Source organism: Apus apus, chromosome Z (assembly GCF_020740795.1).
Source record: "Apus apus isolate bApuApu2 chromosome Z, bApuApu2.pri.cur, whole genome shotgun sequence".
Lineage (NCBI taxonomy): Eukaryota > Metazoa > Chordata > Aves > Apodiformes > Apodidae > Apus > Apus apus.
The window spans coordinates 292,439-313,510 of NC_067312.1; the positions used below are offsets into that span (position 1 = coordinate 292,439).

Below are 21,072 nucleotides of genomic sequence, written 5' to 3' on the forward strand. Positions count from 1 at the left end.
AACCTTGAAGAAAGAAATGTTTCAAAATACAAGGGTCCTTCCCCTCACCTTCTTGGTCTCAGAAGGAAATCCTTAAATGTGTATGGCCTTTCCATGGCTGGGTCTTCAGTCTATAAGCATTTAAGAAAATGTCAAATTAAAGGGCTTGCCCACAAGTACAGAGACATTTAAAGAACATTCACATCACCGAGGCAGTAGAAATGCTAGAGAAGATTTTAAATTTCAAAGTTCTGGCAGGTTGGGCTCTCTCAGGGTGTTGCCAGGCTGTCCACGAGGTGTCACTGCAAACACCAGTGATGGGCTGCACCAACTCTCCTTTTGGAGTGTGAACAGCATCCACAATCCATAAGAAGGTGAAAAAGGCCAACTAAACAATCCCCTTTCAACGTGTTCCAGTTACCCAACAGCAGTGTCAGAGAAGGCTGCACCTATTCAAAGCACTATTTTTTCTGCACATTAGATAGCAATGAAAGCTCCTCCTCAGCTGGCTTTCATTTTTTATTTCAAAGCATTTAAAACTTTAAAAAAGCATTAAGACTGTTATAATCTTTTGTGATGTAAATAAATAATATTATCAGGCTGACCAGTTACGTATTCTGATATCCATTTATTTGTATGTTTTATAAAGCCTTTAATCTTTGGAACTTCCTATTAAGTGAGAATTTCAGCTTTCTTATCAAATACATTACATTCCTTATGTCTGTGAGAACACAGATGCTACAGGTACAAAAAGGAATTTAAAAATGACAAGCAAAAGAGCACCAGAAATGTGTATACATACTTAATCTGTTGTTTGCTTGGGGCACTTCAATCAATGGTACAATTTGGTCTGACAAAATGGGAAGATGAACCGTGTCACACTGGAAGAGTACGCACATTATGGCTCACACTCCAGTCCTAATTGAGATCTGGTACCTCAGATTAACTCCCAACTTTCTCAAAATGAGCACAAAGTCAGTGGGTACTTCTCAGTGTTGCACCCATCTGCCATCCACTAAAAAAATGACAGTATATCTGTAAATCCCTTCCCAGCCCTAGCCCTACAAGCAAGAACACTTCTCGAGTCTGGTTCTTTAACTAAACCTTTTTAAACAGAGAATAATCTAACTACCAGACTGTTATTTATTAAAAGCTTTGTTGATCAGTCCTAACTCATTATCTCAGGTATTATATCCAATACCACACAGACTTCCTTTCCACTAACTGAACTGGTATCCTGCACTGAGTGTCCACTCAACCTGTGGGACAGAGTTCCTGTTTTTCCAGAGATGGCAGATTTTAACCAGAGCAACAGGAAGTTGCTTCTCAGCTGTCAGTAATGTACAGAAAATAAGATGCTCTATATTTAAAACAGATTTTGTACATAGTATTTGTATAGTATTAGAGAAAAGAAGGCTTTTGATGAGCAAAGCAGCAGTACAGCTAGGATGAGAAAGCAAACATTTGTCAATAAATACACCATGATGTCTCCTATTAAGGTACTGGAAGAATGAATGAGGAAAATACAGATTAGAACAGAAAGATATACAGTATGTTCCCCTGAGCATCAAATTAGCACACATGCCTTAATAAGCAAACAAAGAACTAATTATACCAGAGCTTGAGAACACACCCATGGGCAGGTAGGAGAGCATCCTGTGGAGACACTGCTATGTTACAGCTCTGCAAAGAATGTGCTGAGATACATACTGGGAGTTTTCTCAGAGTAAATTTTTTGGGAAAAAAGTGGCTTCTAGAGCTGAAGAAATTTTCTGTGAAGATGGAGGGTGAGGAAGGATTTTGTACAGGAATCACATTCAACTTCTCTTGAGCCTTGAAGGAAATGGGAAGTTCTGGACTGCATGTTTCATCATTTTAGCATAATTAATTTCATTCTTCAGTGGCAGTTAAGTAGCTGATCCAGTTAATCTTAGAATCTTGTATTTTCTATGTAAAGACACTGGAAGACTTATTTGGAAAATTTAGCATTCCACTCAAATATGAACTGGGAAGAGATATGAATGGTCATGTTCGACCTAACTCCCCAGTGAGGAGAGCTGTTCTCTTCCTGCAGAATACAGAAGGAAAACAAAAGCTGCTAAGACCTCAAAACGTCTCACAGAAACTGTGACATGTCTACAGCTCCACTGCAAATCTTACTGATGATTTTTAATTATTAAAAATAACATTTATGAAAAAGCTACTTAAAATACTACCTGACTCTGCAAAACAGGCATGCACAAACACACCCCTCACAATTTTAACTTCCTCAGGCTACAGAGCACATGCAGCTTAACAGGGGAGCAGTCAGGAGCTCACAGGAGAATGGAATGATGCATTTTTCAGCAGAATACTTTTCTGATGGTTCCATCACATTTTTCAACTCTTACAGTTTATAAGCCAACAACAGCAGCATTATGACTCAAGATCAACCACAACAGACATATCTAAATCAGCATCACGGTGAAAGTAATTAACCAGGCATGTTCCTCGTATGGTACCATCCATCAGTAGGAAGATGTCAAATGCAAGTACAAATAGCCACAGTCATACTAAATCTGACACCTTATTGTGATGTAAATATTTTCAGTGACTTCTACCAGTCCCTGGGTTGCCCACTCAGAAAAAAACCTGCCCTCCAAGTTCAAGCAAGTAAGATCAACATGTACAGCATTTAAAAATATTAACTGCAATTTTAGTCTTCCAAAACATTGTATCATATCAGAAAACACACAAAGCATAAAGCAATCACTGTATAAATACTTATACATGTATAGATGTAGAATTTACTAGAGCATTTTGTGAAGCAGAAAGTGTGTTTTTTAATATTTACAAATAAGATTAAAAACAACTGCAGTGGTTCATCCTTTTTGTGACCTTTTATCTTCCCTTCTTTGGCCAGTGATTGAACTCAACTTTGAAGCATGGGGTAAAACACAATATGAACACTAAAATGCAAAATTAACACTTTTTTTGGCACAAACATTTTCTGCCAAGTTCATTTTAGATTTTTGTCCACTAATGAAAAGAAACAAAGGCCATACAGCAACACTGAAAAACTGGACCTGAAGCAAACCTACCCCTGAAACAAGTAATTCATTTTCACTTGTCTTTGACAGTCATTTTGACTGAGGCTTTTGCAGCCTGGGCTGGTGAGAATACAGCCATATGCCTGGCATCATGCAGAGGAAGTTTCCTCAGCCAGGTAGAAACTTAATCTGCTGTGGGCACAAATGTAGGTTAACTTCAAGCTTCATACAATTTGCATGTCGTATGGACCTTCTGTGTCCCACCACTTCACCTCTGACAGCAGGCTCTGAGTAAAAGAATTCCTCATTAAATGTCACTTCAAAAACATGTTTTTTTGCTATTTGTCTTTTTCACTACAGGATCCCTACAGAACCCAGAGCCCAGCACAAGGTCTTCAGCCTTTCCAGCAAGTTCCTAAAGACACAGATTCGATGAGAGCCCAACAACTGAAAGCAGAGCCCCAGACTTCTCACTGCCTTAGACTTTTCAGAGCAAAAGTCTGGCAGTGAAAGCTCGAAGGCTCTGGAGTCAGTAACAACTCTACTACTGTCCTGTCTGGTCTAGGATTACACTTAGGGCAGCATCCACCAGGCTCGGAGTGTTGAGCATCCTTCCACGGACAGATGATAGGAACCCTATATAAAGACCTGAAGATGGAATTTCCCATCATAATTCACAGCCAGTGCTATCTCAGTTCTATGCTCATAGAATTAAAGGAGGCAAACTCCACCCTTGATTATACAGTAAATAGAACTTCCACTTAATTTAGACTGTACCTTTTTGGAATCCAGGCTGTCAGGAAGTACTGGAGCTTTACAGAATTACAGAACAAGCTCTACACTTAGAACCCCTCCATTGATTAAGAAAGAAAAACAAATAGAGGAAACATTACCACTACCAAATCAAACACCTTGGGTATTTCATTGTTGATAATAAAATGATTCAAGCTCTATGTCAGTTATTTTTAATTATTTCCTATTAGAACTCTTAGTGCTACCAAAAGAAACATATTCTTTTTAGCTAAAATGAAGAATACACCACATAGTTCTGCCAGACTTTTGGTGTCCCTTGCATTTGCTGAAGCACTGAAGCTTAACTGGGCTGATCTATACCACCTGGTTTTCTGCACCAGGATTTCTCTGACCATGGATGTGCAACCCTTCCCATGCAAGCCTGGTGCAAAACAGCAGGACACATCCCTATCTTACCACTTCCAACAACAGTGTGAGTTGCAACCTTGCAGGCAGCAGTGCCTGACTGTAAGAGTCTCCCCTGAGGTACCTACACAACGGTATGTTTGGTGTTGCAGAAAACATCTGTAAATAAATGACACTGAAAGCAGGCATTAACCCAACTTTTTTAAAAATAGAAAAGCCTCTTAAAATACCAGCTTTTCTAAGTTATTTGATTTATATTTCTTTGCATATAATGTATTTAAGCTGTTAAAAATTGGAAAAGCACCCAAAATACACTTCCCTATCACACAGGAATGGCAACAGGTACCTACATGTCGCTTACAGAAAGAAAATCTATTTATACACATATAGACATTAAAATTTATATGTATGCATATTAAAAGCTATAATGTATGCTCTGACAATATCACAGCTTGTGTAATCATTATGAGTATCAAGAATGCCTAATGTCGATGTCTAACATTAGACATTGTATGTGCCGTGGCAGTCACGAATATCTCACTGTTCCATTTTTACATGAGTCCTGCAGATAAGCCTCATTTTGATCCGCAATAAAAATGATAAATTACTCCTATTTCCTATGAAGATCAGCAACTTTCTAACATTTTCAGAACTGGATTTTGGTAACTTCTTAAGAAGCTGTCATGAGGGTTCAGCAGTTCTTCTGGTTTCAGCCTGTGGTTATTGGCTTTACAGGGTTTGAAGGAACATCAAAATGTCTGTCCTGCTTCCCCAGGCAGAACTACTACTCCATGACCTTAACAGCATGGTACTTAGACAGAAAATCAAATAAGTTGGGCCCCCAAAATGTAATTTTTTCATGGAGTTTGCCAGGGGAGAATACAACTTCTAATCGTGAGGAAGAATGGTGAAAAGGAAGCAGCCAGAAGGTGAACAGGACAACAATCACCAACAGTAGGTGAGAAACACCCAGTCTATCGGCCACAGGTCCTTCATCAGCTGCCTCGGACCAGATGAGGATTTTAAGAAAGAATCAGGATGAGAAACAAATCCTGGGTGCTGAGAAATGTAACAGATACCAGAGAACAACTGTCTTCCTTGTCCCTGCAAAGGGAACCACTTCTCCCAGTGCCTGTGCATGACGGGGCTTTGCTGTCCGTAACATTTTTCTTTAAGCATCTCAGGCTGTGCTGGGAATACTTGCTTTACAAAAATATAACTGGACTACTTTTGGAAATGAATCCTACATAACATCGGCATTTTTCCCATCTGGTGATGACAAAGAAGAGCAGGCTGAGACAAAAGCAGTGCTTACCGGGAGGTGACTGAGTGGCACATCCACTTGGCCCAGGAAGTCGTCTCTAGTCTGTCAAATAGACAAAAAAGGCAGAAAAATGAGCAATTTTGCATCAGAAAAGCAAAAAATGATAAATATTAATCTAGTCACAATGAAGCAACAATAAAGATGATAGAGGACCATTACTTTAGCAATTACTGCTTTCCGCCCCTTTATAGTTGCAAATGATTCGTTGTAATTAATCTATTTCAGCAGAGCATTTTCTGTGACAGTCCAAAATGGCTTCTTGTTAGTATTGGTGAAATGGTTTCCTCTGCCAACCTATGCATAATTCAAAGCACCAAGTAATAATCTGCACTTTCCATGAATTAGCCTCCATATGCATCAAAAAGCAGAGTGCAATAACTGTTCTCCATGTTGTTGAAAGGTTCATGTCAAACCTTGTTGAGTACTTCTTTTAAAGAACACCTCATATGTACATCTGACAGGGAAGGGAGTAGAACCCATTACTTCCTTAGCTACTCCTAGCAGGAATGTGGTCATCTGCACCAGTACTGAGGTTCCTGGAAAACTGCAGCTGTATCCAAACCTTGACTATACAAATATATTTATAAGAAAAAATATTTACGAGGTGGTTAGTATCTTAATATTTAGCATTTTAGAACATTTTGCCCTGCAGGCCTCCATGTGACATGAAGGTAAGCAGTGATTTAATTCTTTTAAGCAGTAAACAGGAGAAAAAGTTGGTTCACTGGAAAGGGACAGCAGCTGCAAGCAAAACCTTCATTGGTTTTGTTAGTTGGTTCTATTGTTTCAGGTTTATGAGAAAGCCTTAATGAGCAGCTGGAGTTGTCAGAAAACCCGAGCTCCCCTCCAAGAGCCCCGAGCAGCCCTGCCCTGGCCTCCCCTCCCCAGGGCTGCCTGCAGTGGGGCCAGCAGGACCCTGCCTGTGTGCTGGGCCACCTCGTGTGCATGGAGCATCTCAGCAAGGTCCTGCACCATGGCATGGCCTGGGAAGGACCAAAAGGGACAACAAAACCACCAGGCTGCATTGCCTTTGCAGGGGCCAACCCCTGCTCAGATGTCCTTGTCCTCTCAGCATCTGTTCTGTGCTCTCTGCAACGTGGCCTCTCTGAGGGCCCGGCAGGGAGGGGACAGGCATGTCGTAGAGGCTTTGGAACAGTCCTGTGCAAATCCAAAGTATAACAGAAGCTATCTCAGAATTTCCAACTTAGTCCTTAACACTCCAGAGCAATTTTACAAAGTTATGTTATTCTCTGCTCAAAAAACCACTTGCCATAAGGTTTTGTTTGGTTGGTTTAGTACATTTACTTCTGAAGAGAAGATAGCCCATGAGAAGATGAGCCAGTCTGCTTGGTAAAGAGTAAGCTCCCAGAAAGGTTTATTTTTATTTTGCATGCCACATCCCAAACTGATAAGTATTCCTCATTATCCATTTTAATTTGGAATTAAAGGAGAACAAAAGCCCACTTCAGAATAATGATATTCGAAAGTAACAAAAAAGCTCATGGCTATCTGTGTCAGTAAATAAGTATTATGTTTTAAATCTGGTATTTATTGAATTTTACAAAGAATGCAAAATCTCCTGCCTTTAGATACTGTCCCATTTTCCTGCTACCTCTCTCAAAATGAAAGGTAATAGCTTCTATTTTTTGGCAGAGACAAAGACATCCTGTCTATTTATGAAACCCACATCTGTCCAACCACCTAGCTTATTTTCACACTGATCTTGTAGAAAATCAGTACTAATGCAGGAAACCTTTAATTCCTCTTCTGTGCACTCAAACACAGCAGGCATGTTAGCTATTCTGTAGACTGGATTTTTGAGAGTTACCCATGACATCAACACAGACACTACAGTGACACCTGGTCACTGTCACTGACTCCCAAGCATAGACAACATCTCAGCCAGCAAATTACAATGGAAAGAAGGACGTTAACCCATGGAGCTTCGCAGAACCCATCCAGCTTTAAGTGCTTTAAGTGACATCCAACACAACGGAAATAAAGGAGACCCTCCTGCTTCAATACTCAAATGAGTAAATTCTACATAAAATATAATCTAACGTTACATGTTTCAGTTCAACTGGCAAGTTAAACCAATCTCGGAATATCACTCACCTCAAAAAACCATACAAAAAATTCAGTAACCCAAACAGCTGCTGAAATGGTGAGGAGCAAGTTTAATAAACTGCAGTACAACAACCACTCAACACAGGCCCTCAAAGTCCCAAGCAGAAAACAATTAACCACCCATTCTAGTATCCAAACCTCACAAGTGCAGGCCCCAAAAGCCTGCACAGACGTGTGCACCCACTGTGCAGGAAGGACTGAAGCTGCAGCGGGGGAGCCAACAGGAGGAAGTATTTCACTACCAACCACTCAACATGCCAGCCAGCCAGAGCAAGGGTAGGAGAAGCTGAGGAAAACCAGCAACTAAAGAATGTGTCACTTCTTCCTTGATGCCTCCAACCCCCCCATCCCACCTCCCAAAAACCATCAGGAAACTGCAAGGTAAACAAATTGCTTCCTCTTCAGCACAGCACTCACAGGCTCTGTGCTAAGGAACTGTTCCACTAGACTTCACACTTGCATACTCATTGTTACTCTTCCCTCCCAGAAGGAAGTGAGGCTCAGAATCAGGTCCCGTTGGTGGGAGCTGTAGGAGTGGCAAAGTTCAGGCACCTAACTTTCCATTCAATTTAGAAAGGTAATACAGAAAAGGAGAGATGTACAATCAAGGAGGATAAAACCAAGCAGCATAAGTAATAAGTGCAGAAAGAAAAAAACCACATAGTAGTTTAAAAAAGATTTAGAACAGAGTACGTGTCTGTAAAATTTTATTATGCAGTAGAGTTTATCTGTATTTTACCTGTGGTATCAGTATAATCAAGATTAGAAGATATCTGTCATTGAAGGCATATCACTAAAGATCAAGATTGGAAGATATCTATCATTAAAAGCAACAGCATGAGAAAACACTTCTGAGTGTTATTGGTAATTAGTGACTCCAAAAGTTTTAAACCCCCCAAAAATTCTAATTTGTGCCAAACACCTTTCAGCAGGAAATTGGTGTTCAGTATGTGAGATGTAGAGGTGACACTCACAAGCCAAGAGCATATAAAAATTAGCCTGCAACTTGATATACATCCAAGATGCAAAGCCAGTAAGAAAAGCCTGGGATGAAGTTACACCACCCAAAAGCTCTTACTCTAGTGAAGAGTATCAAAAGGAAAGCATCCATCAGCACCTAGGCAAAACTCATGAAAATTCAGCTGAACCTTGGGATGGTAGACATGCACCTCAGTTTTACTTGGCACTGACACAAAACGGGAAACCTTAAAAAAGACAGATTGTGACGTGATATTGATCTTAATTTCAAACATTTGTTGTTTTTTAGAAGGGAATGAGTCTATAGTTAACAGTTAAGCTGTTAGAGACCCTTTTAATAACGATCAGCTATTTTTAAAACAAAATTACAGAATAATCCCAAATTCAGAAAGACAATGATTCAAAAAGTGTCCTAATATGATTCCAGAACAGAAAGACATACTAATATTTTTGAGAAGGAGTCACACAGATAAAGCAGCTCTAAGGAGGAGGAAATTCCAAGTAAAACCATAAAACTAATTAGGATGTGTGAGATTCTAGATAAGCATGTATCAATGAAAGCCCTCCTCCCCTAGTACTTCCTTACATTCTGGTTTATGTTTTTATTTTAACGTTGCATTTTCATTATGATTATTCATATATATTTCCAGTTAACGTCTGGGAGCAGACAGCTCCCAGATGGTGACTTAGCACATCATCATTCCATTGAGATGTCCTAGAGAAGCTTGAAAAGCAAAGAAATCCTAATCAACAGAAAAACAGTATGACAAAATCTTGTATGTGTAGACAAACACACACTCAATACAAACAATTCTCCTCCCAAGCAAAGACTTTAATTCTGCAGTGTAGTATTAGGTCCAATTGGTGAAATCTGGTTGCATCTTCTGACCCCGAGATGCACTTCCACTGACAGCTGTCTCAGTGGCCCTAGGTCCTGCACTTCTAAAAACCTTCCTCCTTTAAAACCAGAACAATATACCACATTGTTAAAGCTGACCACAAGTAACACAGCACAAACTTCTGAAAGTGCCTGAAATTTTTACTATGCCCAAACAGCAGAAAAAAAAAGGCACTTTGACACTGCAGCAAAACTTGATCAATATGTACTTAACTTTGCCAAATGCACAGCTCACCCTTAAGACTGTATTTCCATGCCAATGACATCATGTCAGTGGCATGAATCTAAAAAGCCAGCAGACAGGATGCCTGGAGTGGTTTACCAACTACCACCTGAGATGTTGCACCTCCAGCACACTGATGTTATGGAATCCACACAGGCAGGACTGTGACACAGTGCACTGAGGTACAGTGCACTGAGGTGTTCACATGATCCTGTGAGCACCTGCCAACTGCTGCCTTCAGTCATTTACTAAGTAAACAGAAGAAAATAATTTAGATAAAGCATTGATTGATGTAGGAGTTCCAATCCATGCAATGACATTCCTATTAACAACCTTTTCAATCAGCATTTAGTGACAAAAGCAGACCAAGTCACTCCTGACCCCATGCTTTCTGTTTCTTTCCTCCCTGGCACCATAGGATCTTGCACCTCCCATTGTGCTTGCATGAACTAGATCAAAACACTAAGCTGGCTTTAAAGACAGAACATTAATAGCTTGGTGTAGTTCATTAAGTGACACTTAATAATTTCACTGGCATAACTGGGGAGGATGGATGGCACAGCACAGAGGCAGGAGGGGCAGGACAGACGAGTTGGGAAGGATCACAAATGGTCCCACTGAACTGTGTCGAAAGGTGATGTGGGTTGCCCTCAGCAACAATTGTACATGACATGGAGTGTGGACAGAGAGACTGGGAAGATGCAAAAAGGAAAAAATGTAAAAGATTCAACAGAATCCACATTGCTGTGTGTTGACACCCCTGTGCTGTGGAGATAAGTCCTGACCAGCTGTGGTTACCAACAATCCCACAGATGCTTTCAGAGATGTTTTGGTTCCCTGGTCAAACACCAGGTTGGGCAATAACACTCCACCCACCTATGATTCCCTTGGCATTTTCAGTTGATCATGATGTTCCCAGATTTCTGACTTAAAATTTGTTGTGTATTATTTCTGTGAACTGTTTAAACAGATGCCACGTTCCAACCCAGATATTGCTTGTTTTCAGAGCTGGGTAACAAGGTCTCTATAGTAAATTTTACTGTTTTCTTTTAATCCCTGCAGCTTCTAATTAAAGTAAAATACTCAAAGTCCACAGTTTTCTCCAGTGCAAACACCCTGCACCAGGTTTCAGTGCACCACTATATCCCTAAATTATTAGGGCCTGGACTATCCAGGGCTGATGGCAGAAAGTCTGATGAGGTTCAGAGCCCACCTCATATTTAAACTTATTTCAAATAAAGTAAAGCTATGTTATTTCCTAACTTTTCAGATCATTGCAATACTAATGGGTAACATCTGATGTGACAAGCATGGTCGTGTGATGGACACTCAGAAGAGCACAAGCTGTCATCCAACAGATGCACTTCCAGGGTCAGGTGGGGAGAGGGTGTGTAATATGTGGCTGTGAGATGATCCTCTCCCAGCAGTGCTCCATCACAAGGGTCTGGGATTGGGGGGTGAATGCATGAAAAGCCTGCAGAGCTCTGTGCACACTTCTGCACCACACCCATCAACTCTAACTGAGCTGCACCATGGGCAAGCGGACACGAGACCTTCAAGCTGCAACCAGAGCTAGATAACAAATGTATTTTAGACTCATGTCCTGTGGGTGCCTCAGGGCCAAATCTTCATTTCTCGTTGTCCAACACCAGGAGCTCCTGGCACTGCAGGAAAGGGAAGGTCCAGCAGTGCACCCTGCTGCAACGCTGCATCCTGTGCCGTATCCAGACAGGGCTGGGAGCACTGGGGGACAACTGTGACACTGGCAGCCTCAGCTGCAGGGAGTGAGCCGTGTGTCAGTGGAAATCATTCCCTCCAGGGGCAGAAATGCACCAGGCTTTGGGGACACCCAAGCAAGCTTTAAGCTGGTGTTTTCTAGAAGCCAGAAGCTAGTGACAGTTGGAGCTCGGAGAAAGTGACAAGTAAACCGACCTGGCAAAGCAAAACAGGAGACTGGAAAGAGATGATTACCACCCCTGAGCAAAGCAGCAGCCAAGCTGTTAGAACACTAAGTGTAAAATTAAGGCAGAATTAAGCAAATTTTCTTTCTGTATTCCCTAAGCCCTGCACTTGAGCTATGATGTGCCATCAGTGCCAAGTGCCAGGGAAAGGGTTCAGGAGTTTTAAAGACCATCTCACACAGCACTGCATCTTTCTAACATAAATACAACAGAGCTGCACATACCAAAAAGAAAACCACCAATGCAATAGCAGGGCACAGCTGCTGCCTCTACAGTCAACTACATCAAAGTACACATTTTACTTGGCGAGAGTTCTTTTCCCCCTTAAGGAGCAAACACGGATTACAGTGAAGTAACAATGTAGCAAAGTCCTGGGTTTGTCACTTCATGACCAAAACCAGCATTCCTTTCCTAAGAGCAGTTACTCTACTACAGGAAGACATTGTTGCATTAAAAATATTTTTACAGATAACGCAATAAAAATCCAGCATTTTTGCTCCTCGACAGGAGAATGTGTTTAAAGAAATCATCAGCAGAAGTGACAAACTAAGACACATACATTCCCTCCTCCTCATAGTACAACTAGATCTCCAGTTGCCTTCATACATCTTTTAGCTCCTGGAGCCCTCAGATTGATGATAGGGCAGCTTATGGGGAGAACTCTGAACTTTACTTTTACTAAAGGCTTTAAAAATGAAAGGAACCCCAAAAAATAAACATGGATTTCTGTTCATATACTGGGATTAGTTATTAGAACTTTTATTTAAAAAGTGGCATTTTTAGTTTCATTCAAGATACTGACAAAAGTGATGAATATTCCCAAATCCAAGTTTATTGCCCTGCATGGAGCAGCAGTTCCACCAAAGCCCACCACTGCTCTCCTGTCTGGGCAGGCACAGCACTGCAACGTGTTTTTCTCGTTACTAGCGCTGCCTCCAACCGCAGAGCACAGACACACTGTCTGCTTCCAGCCTCTCCAAGTGCCCAGATTCCTTAGGAATGTTGTCTCCAGACTTCACAAATCTGACTACCTTATGTGTGTCACAGAGAGATTCACAGAACAGGTAGCATGAGCACCTTGTCCCTTGCAGCAGTCCATCCTGTGCTCTCCTCTTTCCTGTAAGCCCCAGCCTGCAAAGCTGACTTCACGCCAAGCTGAGAGGAGGCAGAGGGTAAAATGCACAGTGACAACTCCAACGTTTGGCTGCATGGAAGCCTTGTGAGATAGCACCTCCAGGATGAACAACTTAATTCTTTCTTCAACACATAAAAGAAGTTCTCCTTCCCCTGCACTCTGGAGGAAATGCTGAGCGTTGCTTTGCACTGTGGCCCCAAACACACCAGAAATCACCTTCTGGTCACAGCCACCCCACCCCGTTCACTGGCACCCCTACTGCTCAACACCCTTGCTCCTCTTTCCAGGGATGTTAAACACATTCTTGGAACAGAGCAGAGACCAGAGGCAGCCTCTCACTGAGTGGCACATGACAGCAGGGACCGCAGCAAGTGGCTGCAAATGATGGCACAGAAACATCCAGAAAGTGCACAGATCATTTAGCTTTTACCCCTAATTCTATCACCTATGGTGATCACATCCAAGGGACACTAATTACTCATACACAAGTTGCAAACTGGCTGTGTCCAACAAAAAAAAGGTACTAACTTCCCTGCTGAGATGCAACTAGAAAATTTAACTCCTCAATAAATACTGCAAACTCTGTGTCTCTGCAGAACTAGCACCTGATGCCAAGTAACCTTCATTCTAATTCTGTATTTTTTAATATAAAAGGTACAGAATTTAGAAAACAATTACATTTAAAGTTGCAAAATTTCAGATGAGAGGCTAACTTGGTAAAGTCAGAGAGCAAAACGAAGCCAGAGTTCCAGCAGGAGGATTGTTCCAAGCAAGAGAGGCTGGTGGCTCTCCAAAGTACTAACACCTGCACTTTACTACTTGAAGCTTTCACAGAGGCCCAAAAACTCTTGATTTGCTCAGAGTCATAATTAGCATTGCTTCTTGTCTGGGAGAGGGTGAGGGAGGATGCACAGAAGCACTGCAGCACAGTGTTTGTGACCTGACACACAACCTACCCACAGCCACTTGTACCATATAACTGGTAATATAGGTGGGGTGGGACACTGGAATTCTTTATACTGTAGAAAAATGATGATAAATCAATGCAGTGTGAGACACAAAACACCAACAACCTTTGTGACCACGTGAAGAAAATGACTAAACAGTTACGACATTTCACAAGAACTTGTGAAATACAGTTACATGGAAAATATCAGCTCCCATCGTGTGGGATCCAATGCAGTCCAATTAAGGGTCAGAGAAATGTGTTTTTTCTTTCAGATGCACAAACTGGCAAAGGTTAAAGACTGAGAGCCTGGGTCAAGCTTTGTTCTAGCTGCCTTGGACCTCCACCACAAAAGGGCAGCTGCATTCCGGTCCCTTGGTCAGCAAAGAGATGCAGTTCAGTTGGATTTTCACATCTGCTCAGCTCTCTAAAGCTAATGGACCAAAACCCCAGTAACTGCCCTTCTCGGTCAGCTGGGTGCTTACAGTCAGCTGCCATAAATGCAGGACCTTGCTCTCACAACTCAGGAATTCTGTGATCTTCCCCATGGAAGAGCCTGTTTTATTCAAACTCATCCCTTGCACATTAGCAAACCTATCTGTTACTTCCTCTCAGAATTACTCACTCTGAAGCACTGCTGCTCACACAGCTCACATTTGTTTAAAAACCAGCAGTTCACAAAACTACTACGAATGGATTTCTAAAGTGAAGTGTAACTGTAGTGGGAACTAGTTCTGCTAAAACTGGTAAGCAAGTGAGGTAGGCTGGGGAAACTGCTATGTTGGACAAGACTAAGTTGATAGAGTATAATTAGCTAGGAAATTGTTCATTAATATTGCCTTGTATTGCTGGCATTATGAACTACTCAAATTACACAGACCTTTAATTGTCTCTATCATTTCTTCTTTTCTCCTCTTTCCTCACTACTTATCCTACCCTTTTCTTCTGCTCAAAGACACATCCTACTTTTTCTGTTTCTTTTCCTCATCAATAGCAGTTCATCCTTTTACTCAAACATTTGGATTTCACTACACATCTGTCATGACCAATTTTTCTATGTATGTGCTTTCTTGGCAGAAAGCAATTGAGAAATATAACCCTCAGAAAAGTCCTGTAAGAGTATAAATGCTCCAGAGTGCTAGGAGGATTTATATTCCCTCTAAATCTATTCCAATGCTTATAATATAACCTGGAGAACTGCAGCAACTGAGACCCAAGAGACGTAAGAGCTCAAGATGCAGAATGTCTGCAGCTCTTGCAACCAAGCAGAAAGACTGGCAACAGGATAGCAGAAAGCTAAAAATGGACAACATCTTCTCTTAAAATGTTAACTTTTGCCTTCTGCCGCTTCTTGAAGAAGGCAGCTGAATAGTACAACAGCAATCTTTTCCTGTGATGTCTTGACTGTACACTAGGATTTGATTGGGAAAAAACTGGAATTGCTATTTTAATAAGGAGCTCAGAAAATAGAGGAATCAGTGGTGCATCTATTCCACAGGCATAATGGATAGATGTTCTGCATGCACATGCATGGGCAAGCAAAATGGTACACCTCATCAATCTTATAACTACTGATTATTCTCTCTGCAGCTGTTCTTCCACAATTTCTGGTCAAATTTACTGGCTTTCTCCATATAAATCAGAGTAATTTTCAAGCAAAGAACTCTGCTACAAAGAATAGATTCAGCAATGCAAAAAAGTTCCTGAAGAACAATAATATTCTTTCTTAAGTCATTCATCACACCCAGCATTAAACTGCTGGAAGATTCCTTTATTACTCAAAACTCCTCCTGAATTAGTTTCCCAAGACATGCACCACTGCAGCACTGTCAAAGCAGCAAAGCCTGACTCAAGGCGAAATGAAAGCCCCAGATTTTCCACACAGCCGACACACGAATTCCTGCTATTTCATACCCTCCTTAGCCATGCTACACACTTGGGCATAAGCCACTGTAAACAGTTCGGGGCAGTCTGAAGGACCAGTAATCCCCACAGTGCTTTGAAACTCACTGTAACTTGACCACATAACACAAGGTACTCAAATGACCAGAGACAGTTTGTGAAAGCCATTAAATGTTTATCTGACCCCTTGTGAACTCTTCATAAAATACTTGGCTGTATGGGCAGACAAACAACAACTAACATTTATACAAGCTACAGTTCCTACTGAGAGCCACGGGCTATGTCCAGCTACCAGAATTCCAGCTCCTTCCCCACAAAGCTCAGTTCTCTCAGTCTGGAGAAGCTGAATGTGCATCTTTATTAACCACATTCTAGAAAACTGCACTTGAAGTCAGCCTCAATAAAAAGGAAGGACCAGGCTTTTGTTTAAAAACGACATGCTAGAGCTCCAACAGTACTTTGAAAAATTCTGTTCCTTCTAAACAATGTCTGCGTGTCACATAAATTGCCAGGGCTGAAAAGGAGCAGTATTAAGCACCTTCTCCAAGTATTCAGTTTTATTACATTAGGGCCCATCAGTGTGTTTATCTTGGACCCTGATGCAGTACTTTAGGTATGTGGCTGATGGAATAATTGTAGACTGAGGTTAACCAAAGAGAACAGTGACAAAGAAAAAAAAAATTGTGAAAGCATCAGGAGGCAGAGAAAGGAGATGGCAGGAGCGGCACCCAGAAAGCATGCTGGCATTTCTTCAGGTGCCATTTTCCTAAAGTACTAAGTATATTCTTTCAACCATCTGATCCGAGAAGCACTTCTGTTTAAGAAGGCATTAGACTTGGCAATATTTGACACCATATTTTTGCTTTAATGATTGTCCCAATGTTAAGAAAAAAATATATGGTAAGAATTCTTTATGCCAAGTTTGTGACACAAGAATGCAGTACACTGTGGGGAAACATGGCTTAGCACCAAGCAGAGAGAAACAGAAAACTACCTTATGCTGAGGCCACTGAAATGACAGTTAATTAGGCTTCTGATTTATTTAAATGAATGATCATTTAGACCGATACATGTCCAACCACTTTTGCTCTTGCCAGGTCAAAGAACCTTGAGAGCTGCTAAACGTTAAAGGTTAGAAATAACCCGTTTGCCTGCGACAGCCAGGACAGCCGACATTGCCTTGACTTGCGGGTCTCTTCCATTCCCAGTTCTGACACAGACATGTCTGTGCTTCCCTGCAGGAACTCCCTCAGGAGCCCCTTTGCCACTGGGACCGTATTTTGTGCAGAGGAGGAACGCAGTGTCTCAGTTTATGCTTTAGATTGTTTGATGAATTATGCTAGTGCTGGACTGTTCCTCAGAAGTGACCTGCTGGAGAGTTCACAAGCTGATACCAGAAAAACCCCAAACCCACAAACAATCTATATTCTTATCCTAACTAATACCTCATCACAGGAGACAAGAACCACACTGATTTTAACTATTTCATTTGGTCAGTGTTTTTCTTCTCTAATATAACTTGTGTCTGATGGAATTTAGAAAGTTATGAAAAAGTAACTTAGAAATAATGTGAACTTGTAATTAATTCTTCAAGAAATGGACAGTTACTAGTTCATGCAGATCAGTCAATAATATTTACTGCATGATCTTTATGGTGGGCAATTACTAATTTACATTTCAGACAGTAAAAAAACCATAGTAGGGTAACTGGTAATACAATCTCCTGGGGTGAAAAATAAAGAACACGGGGAAAAAAACATTGAAAAGTTGGTTTCATGTTGTGCACAGTTTTTTAAAACCAGCTATCAATCTATTTTGTTTGTATCAGGAAATTCTGCACGAGTTGATGTTTACATATTTACAATTTGAATATAACAAAAAGCAGGAAGGCCAGAACTCCAGAAATATTTGCTGCAGATGTTTGGTCAGAAACCCTAATCCCCGTAAAACTCAGGAACATGACAGAAGGCAAGAAGGAGCTTTGTCCAAGTCCAAGCTCGCAGAAACGCATTGGAAGGAGACTGCATTTGCTGTGGAAGGGAACACAAAGAAAACAGACACATCAGCTCCATGGAGAATGGAGCTGGCGCTGCAAGCTGGCGACTCCAAATTCTTTTCTCCCTCCCTTTCCTGCATCTGTTTTGGCTGGCACCTGACACAAGGAATCCAACTGGTGTCACCTGCCCAAACCAGCACTGCTGCAGCTCACTGCTGAAGACAAAAACAAATCTGAGAGGCAGGCAGACAGCTCAGCAGTTTAGGGATAGGAGATGCACTCTGCAGAACTGCTGCCTGCAACAGGGCAGCAGACACTCCTGTGAATGTTCCCTCCATCCCTGACCCCTGCCGCCACCTCACAGGTCCCCAGCTCCTGCTCCTCAGTGAACACAACCTGGGTGGCAGGTGTTGGGAGGGGTCACAAAACAGATCAGTAACAACTGCTGAGTGTAATAGAATTAAAAAAAAATAATAAAAATAAAGTATTTTGAAGTCAGATGGAGGGAACAGGTCCCACACACAGCCTTCACAGACCTGGAAACTCCTACTGGAAGGGACAGCTTTTTTTCTCCCACATCCAGCTTTTACACCCAGCCATACCTTGTGCACACCACACAGGTACAAAGGGTGACTGCCTGCTCTGCTTCCATGTGCTCTCTGCTTCATGACAGAGGAACTAAGCAAGGAAGGAATTAGATGTGCAGTGCAGAAACAGCCAGATTTTAGTGTCAGGAAAAATGAGGGAGGACTGATACATTTCAAAGCTATCAGGTCCTACTATGGGATAAAAATGCATCTATTTAATGGAAAATTAAAAGATTTTACATTTTTATGTGCAGATACAATTAACTGCCCAACTTTGCAGAGTGTACCAGATTCACAGTATTTACAAGTCTATAAACGCAGAGCAACCAAATTCTCTACTCTTTTTTTTTTTTAAATAATTTCTCATAAGTTAACAGAAAACCAAATATCAAAGAACTATCACAATGCAATGCTAATTCCCCAAGATAAAACCACCACAAGGTTTACTGTGAGGCTGGCAACAGTATCACAGTTTTACTCTCAGCAAGTATGGTTTGGTTTCACTTCAGATGCTTGCATTGGGGTGGATGTTGCAAGGCCAAAAAGAAACTAACAAATGGTGAAGTCAGACAAACTCAAATCTATTAAGGGTGTGTTCCCACATCTAAAACTTATTTGCAAGGTTTTCCTGTACTCAGCTAGTGCGTCACCACACACAAACCCCACATCTGCAAAGAACAAAAAAAAAAAATCATATTTCACTTGCTCATTTATGATCAGATATTTTTGTAGAGTAAATTAAAAACATGCAATAGATCTCAAATAATGTCACCACAAATTAACTGATTTAAGAAAACCCATTTGGCTTTAAGCACCAAACTGCAGCTGCTTTTGCACTTCACACTACATGTATTATTAAAAACTTTCAGAGGTTGCTAGAATACAGCCTCACTTCAAAGAAATGGGAATTGCTTGAAAAAGGAAATAGAATTTATTTCATTATGAAATTTTTATGCCCAGAATAGACTCACAGAAGCATATTCAGGTCATGGATCACATCCAAATTGATAATAATTATAATGGTTTAAAACATAATTCATTAACTATAATTACTAATATTTTACGTGTTCTCTTTCAGTGCCACATGTGTGATGACAACTGACTGCAGAGGAAAATGGCAGCAACATCAGAAACAAGGAGAGAGACTATTTAATGGACATAAGTTAAGAGATGAAAGTAACTGCAGAGTTGATTTGTTTTCTACAATTCAGAATCAGAAAGATTAGTTTTTTAAAAAAGCATCTATCTTTGAGGTGTTTACAGAACCCATAGTGCCTTTCTTCCTGGAATCAGGATAAAATCTTCAACGTATTTCTGAATGTAAATAAATAAAACAAGCAAATGTTAAGTACATCAATATCTCTGTCACACGAACAGCCAGGTCTGCATTTTCAAAGGTCTATCAGCCCGAGAAACATCAGGAAAGTGCAGGCAGATTTGAATGTCTCCTTCAAAGCAGTTTTTCTTCTCTGTTGGTTGCTATGCAAATAAGAACAACCTTTTATTCAGAGTACAGATTGTCCTCTTAGATGCAGAAACATTCAGCACATTTCCTTCATTTGGTGGCACTCATTCACCAAATCTTTCCCACAGAGAAGCATGTTCAGAGACAGCTCCATTTGCAGTGCAGAATGGCTTCGGGATTTTTGCTTTTCTCCCCAGAGCTGAACGAGAGCCATTTTATCCAGAGCAGGAGAAAATAGACCATCAACAGTGTGTTGTCAATATAAGAACAAAGCAAAATATTTTTTTGCTTTAAAATATATGAGAATTTAAAATTCTTCCACTGACTAAGAGACTGATAGCTGCAGAAGCTTCCAGTCCCTGAGGACTGGAAGACCTGCTGCCACTTTTGAAGATGTGAGAAGCTGGTGCACGCTCACCTGTCGATGGAGCACAGGCGGAAATCTATAGTACATTGAGTCCTCCAGACCTGTGGCTGAGCAAATCCACTCTGCAGGGCAGGTGTGCTGGCAGGCAAGCTTTCTTCGTGGCAACCAGATAATGTGCTTTGAAGGTGCATTGTTTCAAGAAGGCTTGGACCTGTCCCAAACTGCCCAGCCCCCCTCAGCCCGTTTGAAAGGATTTTTTGCTGCTCTGCCTGAAACAGGACTTTGGCTGGAACTGCTGCACTGCGATGAGGGTTTGGGATTTTGACCTATGAACAGCCAGTCTGAGCAGCTTCCCTTCAGAGGAGCTAACAACCTGAAGCCTTTGGAATTACTACAACTAAATGTAAGGACAGGGCAGTAAAAGGAAGCTCAGGACAGCAGCTTCCATCATACTGAAGTCAATGGCGGAATTCCTAATAACTTCAGGTTGGTCTAGATTCAGACCCACAGCTTCAAATCACACAAACCAGCCAAAACCTTCTGTTGCTGTCTGAATCTTCAACACACACCCATGAAACTCAAGGGAGCTGGACCTGCTAGAAGATCAAGCAGAGATGCCTTTGCTACATTTTAGTTTACAGTATTTATGACCAGTTCTCCACAGAAAGCTATTCCTAACCTCTTTCTGCCCAGCTCGTTTCACATTTCTATTTGGTAGGTTTCCTCTCAGGCTGCAGGAACAGAGCCTGTTCCTCTGGCTCACTGCAGAGCCAGTCACCCGCAGTGCCCAGTGCCGGATCAGGAAGGACATTCCACAGGACTGGAAGTGAATTGGGAAAGCTGATAACGTCACAAGTACTGCAAACTATATAAATAAAACCCTGCATAATCACTCTGTAGCTTGCTTAGTGTGCCTTGCAGAGCATCTCTTGCAATCCTACAATAAAATGTCAAATGTTAGGGATGAGGGCTGAGTGAGAGCACACATGCTGCTCCG

At 41.3% G+C, this 21,072-nt stretch overlaps 1 protein-coding gene across 9 annotated transcripts in view; it reads right to left on the reverse strand.

The window, feature by feature from the left end:
- NEDD4L (NEDD4 like E3 ubiquitin protein ligase) overlaps positions 1-21,072 on the reverse strand; it is a 135,830-nt gene that overhangs the window by 35,974 nt on the left and 78,784 nt on the right. For all 9 annotated transcript variants that reach the window (XM_051642208.1, XM_051642207.1, XM_051642210.1 and 6 more), the window contains 2 exons: positions 5,482-5,532; positions 49-110 (listed from right to left, as the gene is read on the reverse strand). In XM_051642208.1, the coding sequence (XP_051498168.1) occupies positions 49-110; positions 5,482-5,532 (113 nt within the window). The remainder of the gene's footprint in view (positions 1-48; positions 111-5,481; positions 5,533-21,072) is intronic.